Source organism: Arachis hypogaea, chromosome 17, assembly GCF_003086295.3.
Source record: "Arachis hypogaea cultivar Tifrunner chromosome 17, arahy.Tifrunner.gnm2.J5K5, whole genome shotgun sequence".
Taxonomy (NCBI): Eukaryota; Viridiplantae; Streptophyta; class Magnoliopsida; order Fabales; family Fabaceae; genus Arachis; species Arachis hypogaea.
In genome coordinates, this window is record NC_092052.1 from 127,706,408 (window position 1) to 127,713,122 (window position 6,715).

At 36.7% G+C, this 6,715-nt stretch overlaps 1 protein-coding gene across 2 annotated transcripts; it reads left to right on the forward strand.

Moving 5' to 3' along the window:
- The first annotated feature begins 459 nt into the window (after positions 1–459).
- LOC112766929 (uncharacterized) lies at positions 460–6,455 on the forward strand. Of its 2 annotated transcripts, none has more exons than XM_025812823.3 (6): positions 460–915; positions 1,044–1,837; positions 2,133–2,875; positions 2,988–3,077; positions 4,671–5,438; positions 5,739–6,455. In XM_025812823.3, the coding sequence occupies exons 2-6, from the start codon at positions 1,738–1,740 to the stop codon at positions 5,862–5,864; spliced, it is 1,827 nt and encodes a 608-aa protein (XP_025668608.1). In that variant the 5' UTR covers positions 460–915; positions 1,044–1,737; the 3' UTR covers positions 5,865–6,455. The 2 variants fall into 2 exon arrangements, with proteins under 2 accessions (XP_025668608.1, XP_025668609.1); XM_025812824.3 differs by having other exon boundaries at positions 483–915; positions 1,102–1,837.
- The last annotated feature ends 260 nt before the right edge of the window (positions 6,456–6,715 follow it).

A 6,715-nucleotide genomic window follows, 5' to 3' on the forward strand; every position in this document is an offset into this window, starting at 1 on the left:
TTTATTTTGACTATTTTTAAGATTTGAACGAATATCTTTTAATTAAGATATAAGATAAAATATCTTAATTAATTTCATTTTTATCACTTGTTTATTTATAAACTTTTGTGCTCTATTTTTTATTGGATGATATCAAAATTTTACTCATTTTTTCAACATATTATACATATATAAAAGTTAATTACTAACTAATTACACATATAAAATATAAATTAACATTATATATAAATATGAATTAAATTTGAATGTATTATTAATATAAAGTAGTTTTATATGTGCATCTAAAAATAACTACTTTTTATATTAACCATGTGAATATCTTAAAAAACAGATATAATTGTATGACTGTATATACCGTCATAACATCAAAATTAAACTCTATAAATATATAATTAATTAATAATTAATTTTACTATGCAGATAATATATTTATTTTTGTATGGTTACTCAAAAAGAAGAGAAGAAAAAGGAATTTAGGATTTGTCATAGGGTAGGAGTATAGCACATTGAGGCGAAGGAAGAGTCTGTTGTTCATACGTTTCATCCCCCAAAGTAACAGAAAATTATACCCTCTCTCTCTCTCACACACACACACACACCCACACACCGCACTCCTCTCTCCCACAAAAACAAAACCCTATTTTCTGTCAATTCCGTTCCCAAAACACACACACTCACACACACAGCAACAACACTCCCTCTGTTCGTTTCATCTTATTCGTCTTCATTCTGCTTCCTTCCATTCTCATTCGCACTATCTCCCACGCAAAAAAATCTCTTGTTCTTTTTTTCTTTGTTCACTCCGAAACGCATTCTCCTAATCGGCGACACCGCTTTGGCTAGGTTGGGCGGTTACCGAAACGGTTGCGTTTCGTATCCTCACCAATCACTGCCTCCACCTCCTTCAACTCTAGGGTTAGTTTCTCTTTCTGCCTCTCTCTTATTATTTTTTCCCTCTTTCTCCTCACACGCCTCTTCGGTTTCTAATTTTCACCCTAATTTTCACGACTCTATCTAACCCTAGGTTCTTTCGTATCTGTTAGGGTTTCTGTATTTCCTAACGGTTTTTTTAATCTCTACGTTCTGCGCTCAACACAATAGGGATATTGCGTTCTCTTCAATTGCTGATTTCTGGAGTTCCATTGTTGCTATAACCGTGCCTGTTCTGGTGCGGGGATCGGTTTCTGCCATTTGGAGGTGAGGGCCTCTATTAGAGTTTCGTACTGAATGCGAATCCATCTTTTTTGGATGAAGATGGAGGCATAGAGAACCCTTATTTCCCATTCACGGCATTGTCTTGGTTTTTTAACAAGTCATTGGGGGAATTGCTTCTACCCCCTCTGTTTTGACGCCTTGTTTGATTGCGGAATATATGAGATAGTTTAAGCATTGGATTGTAGTTTCTATATAGTGATAGAAGACCATTAGATTTGTGGGGTTGTTGCTACTGTGAGGATAAGCTTTCGGTTTATTGTCAGCTGGATGGTACTTCTGATTTGTGGATTAATCTAATTTCATGGTGGTATTGTTGCCATTGGCGTTTGGAATTGTGTCTTTTCGATACTGAAGAAGGTTATTTCTTAATTAGTCTTGGCATTTAGAGGAAAGAAAGATGAGTTGCTAGAGTTAGATTCGGAAGTTTCATAGTCAAGTATAAGTCTTTTTGTTTAAGGGGTAGGGGTGGTGAAGAAGGTGCTCGCGCAATTGAGTTAGTTCTGATCATGTTCAGTGTTCGTTATGGAAAAAAGTGAACCTGCGTTAGTTCCAGAATGGTTGAGAAGTGCTGGAAGTGTTGCCGGGGCTGGCAGTTCAGCCCACCATCCATCTACTCATACAGGTATATTCTTTGCTCTAATTTTTCTTGTATATTTTTCATGTTCTACATCTTTTACTAAAATTAAGGCTTCAGATAATTAGCTAATTATATTATTTTATATATTTTCTCATATAATACAAATGTTATTCCTTTTATTAAGTAGTTAATTATAATTATCAATTATCTAATATATAGCAGCTAATAAACACTTGTTCAGAAAATAACTGTAATCTCCATAAAGTTTTTTATTTATTAATCCTTTTTTTTTGGGGGGTGGGGTAATAATAAGTTACTAACTCTTAGCATTGTTGTCTAGATGCTAACAATCACACAAGGAATAGATCTATTAAGGCCACAAATGATTTTGATGGTCCTCGCTCTGGGTATCTTGAACGGACATCATCATCTAATTCTCGGAGGAATTCTATTAATGGTTCTGCCAAGCATGCCTACAGTAGTTTCAACAGAGGTCATCGGGATAAGGATCGTGACAGAGACAAAGATAGATCCAGTTATGGAGACCACTGGGATCGTGACTGTTCTGATCCATTGGCCAACCTCTTTCCTGGAAGGACGGAGAGGGATGCTTTGCGGCGTTCCCATTCGATGGTTTCCAAGAAACATAGTGACCTTTTGCCCCACAGACTTGCAGTAGATACAAAATCTGGTGGCAATAGCAACCCTAACAATAGCAATGGTATACTTTCTGGGAGTAGTATTCAGAAAGCTGTGTTTGATAAGGATTTTCCGTCACTTGGAGCTGAAGAGAAGCAGGGAATAACTGAAATTGCAAGAGTATCATCTCCTGGTTTGGGTGCCACTGCTAGTCAGAGTCTACCTGTTGGCAGCTCAGCTTTGATTGGTGGTGAAGGATGGACATCTGCACTCGCAGAGGTACCTGCTATAATTGGAAGCACAGCTGCTGGGTCTCTATCAGTGCAACAAACAGTTACTCCAACTTCTGGATCTATAACTTCAACGGCAAATACGTCAGCTGTTGGTCTTAACATGGCCGAAGCTTTGGCACAGACACCCTCCCGAGCTCGTTCTACTCCCCAGGTAGTTGAGATAGTTGTTTTGTCCCTATCCTCATTTGTGTTCTTATATATAGTTATCATAAAATGAATTTATTTATGTTCATTATCAGTAATTATGCTGTAACTAATTTTAGGTGTCAGTCAAAACCCAGAGACTTGAAGAGCTGGCTATCAAGCAGTCTAGGCAATTGATTCCAGTGACACCATCAATGCCTAAGGCTTTGGTGAGAAAACTGCCATTGAACTATTGTTTTATTCTTATGTCTGCTTTTAATAGTCATTTATTAGCAAGCTTGCTTTTTCCACTCACTTATTCTTGGCCAATTTAGTTTTTCTAATGAGAGGTATAATATTTGCAAACTTCTGATTTGAGGTTGAGAATTTGGGATAATGGGGGGAAGTATTAGAAGTTCACAGTTGTGAACAACCTGGAATGCATTACAGATGATTTGGGGGGGGGGGGGGTTCTTGGGAGGGCATTAGACATGCAAAAACGGCCAAACAAATTATTCAATATAAAAATCCCCTAGTCCTGTTTGGTATTGATTTTTTTTATCATTTATATGATTGGGATGACTTGGCATCGAATTGGTGCAGCATTAACAAACTAGAGATCTTGTAACCTTGTGTTGCTCCATTGGTTTTATTTTGTGCTATTGCAAGCAGATTTTAAACAGCGCTTTCTGAAGCCTCTTCCCCCCAATTAAAATTTGACATTACTTTTAGTCATTTAGGTCAAGTGTTATTTGTGTGAATCAAACGTGGGAAACGTGTATAAGGTGCTGCTTGGTTTAGGGCATCTACAGAAATTTGTGAATACAAAGTGGTATTAATGGAAACTACCAAGCTGTATGTAACTTTGTTAGTCCTCTCTTTCACCATTCTCCCTCTATAAATGGCCAAAGTGTTATCCATTATTTATATGGAATGGTATTTTTGGCAATGTCCAGTGGCATTCTTGGCAGGTATAACAATTATAGGAAGCATATACAATGTTTCTAGTTTGCTCTAAAGTTTATCTTTATACTTGATTGCTATTTCTGACTCAATACACAACTTTTATGACTAGAGTGGTATTTATGGCAACCACTATCTGTTCCTCACTTTATTAGTCCTTTCCTCTTTCTTCTGTCTTTCCTCTATAAGCAACCCAAATATTTTCTATCATATGTACATATATGCTATATGGTTTTTCTCTCCCTTGCTTGAAAACCTTGCATTATGTCATGACAAATACTCTGGTGTAATAGGGTGCATTGAATTAATGAATATAATGTTTCTAGTAATATCTATCCTGACCATAAGTTTTTGCATTCTGGTACCTTAAGCATGATCTAAGATTGTAACATAGAGTAGCATTAGAAGAAGTACTTCATTATTCAGCTAGATGATATTTTTTGGCCTTTTAGGATTTGATTATGTGGTCTGAATTCAAAGGCTAAAGTAGATCGCAAGTATCACTGGTTAATTTATTTTTATTTCTTTTTTGCTTCAACATTGTGCACCGGGCAGTTTATGAATGTGTGTTAGTTTTACAATTATTGGTTTATAAAATAGTTTTACTACTTTCATATTAAGTGACAACTTGCCATCTCTTGACATTTCTCTTGGCATATTCTGGTTCCAGCACAACTTCTGGGAATGATAATGATATATGGATGTAAATGATGTCAAATTGAGTTATAATGATAATGATATATGGATGTAAATGATATCAATTGAGTTATAGATATGTTGCAACACTATAAGTTTCTGCGACAAAGGTTGTGATTTCTTTTATATTACACTGGTGAGTTGCTGATGGTGTTCTTTTTCAGGTTAACAATTCTTCTGACAAGTCAAAGCCCAAAGCAACAGTAAGAAATGCTGATATGAGTATTGCTGCCAAAAGTGTGCCACAGCAACCCTCTGTGTTGCACATTGCTAATCAATCTGTTCGCAATGTAAATGCCAAGGGTGATGCTCCAAAGACATCTGGAAAGTTTACTGATCTGAAATCAGTGGTTAAGCCAGTTGTCTATGAAAATGGTATTTCCCCTCATCTCAAGGATCCACCAACTCCAACAAATTATTCTAACAGCAGACCTGGAAATCAACTTGCTGTTGCTTCAGCAGGTGCCTCAACACCTTTGAAGAATCCCAATAATGTTAAATCCCCGACCGAGCGGAGGGCACCTTCTTTGGATGTTAAATTAGGTTCCACTATGGATAAGAAACACTTGATGTCTCAACTCCAGAGCCGAAATGATTTCTTCAATAACATCAAGAAGAAGACAATGATGAACACCTCCACAGCTCTTCCAGATTCAAGCAGAGTGATTTCACCACCCACGGTGGAAAAATCTGATGATATAGATGGGGGAGCTGGTGGCCTTCAAGCAAGTACTCAAGATCTTGAGAACAATGCTGAAATTACCAGCAATGGTAATGCTCATGGAGATGTTCACAGACTTGCTGATAATGAAGAAAAAGATGCAATTCCTGATGAGGAAGAGGCAGCATTCCTTCGTTCTCTTGGCTGGGAGGAGAATTCTGGTGAGGATGAGGGACTCACAGAAGAGGAGATCAATGCCTTCTATCAGGAAGTGAGCACTCTTAATCTGATTTTGTTTTCTATTGAAGATCTTTTGAATTGGGATTTTTCTTGGCTTTTATTCGATAATTAAATTTATAATGTGAGCTCCATCTTTGTGAAAATGAGTTCAAAACTTGCTTGTCTGTTTACTCAAGCAAGACTTGAGTGATTTGGTATCACATTACATCTATAATTTAGTGAGGGGATTTTTAAGAACTTAATGTGAAAAAAACTTGGCTGGGCAAATTTTATTGTTATATCAAATTCATTTTGGCCCAAAGGCTTACTTATGTTTACTCTGTGGTTGTAGTGCATGAAGTTGGGCACCACTACATTAAAGCTATGCCAGGGAATGCAGCCAAAGTTGTCCAAGTTGCTTGAATCATATGCTACTAACATGAATGGTGCTTCTGCTGACTCCGGATCTGAAGCTTGATATTGTTTTATCCTGGACAGATCAAAGTTTCAATTTTTGATGGCAGATGGCTAGTAACATTCTTCCCTTTTGATTTTAAAGGCAGAAAATTTGAGAGTGAAAGGTGGGTTTTGATTGGAGACCCTGCATTTTGCAAATATTGCAATAAGTCACAGGTGCCTCAATCCTGCCTGCTTAACAGGGTTTTTCCTTTTTTGGGTTAAAAGTTATAGGTTGGTTGGGTAGGATAGGGTAGGGGCCATTTTGTCTGCAGTGGAAGGTGCTAGGCAATTGCATCTTTTGGGGTATTTTGATCCGTTTTTCTTTCAAGAGGGTTTGATTCTACATGATAAAAAGTTTATGATGTTTTTGGTCAATTTTACGGAAAAAAAGGAAAAAATCAAAAGTTTACTTTAAATTTTAGAGTATGTTGATATGATTATATTCTTGGGAAGTCTGGCTTTTCATCAGGGGAAGTAACCGGTTGTTTTCCACTGTCAAAGATCACGTCAATACAGGAATTCGCTTTGTAAATCCGTTCTCAATTGAATACTATTTTCTAATATTTCAATTCACAAGTGTTAATCTCTTGATTCGTTGGGAAGAGATAAATACAGCGTGGCACTGCCAATCCCGTTTTACCATGTGTTTTAGGATAGGTACCTAGAATACCCATAAAAGAACAGAACATGTGATATCCTGTCCATTTTTCTGTCACACAACTGTAATCATAAAGGGAGTTTATCTTTGTTCTTTTCTTGAGAGAAAAGGATACATCACAATCAAGTTTTTACCACTTTGGGATTTCCATGTTCTCAATAATTTATTAGATTATACTAAAAGTAAAATGGCTATAATTTTGTCCTCAAATT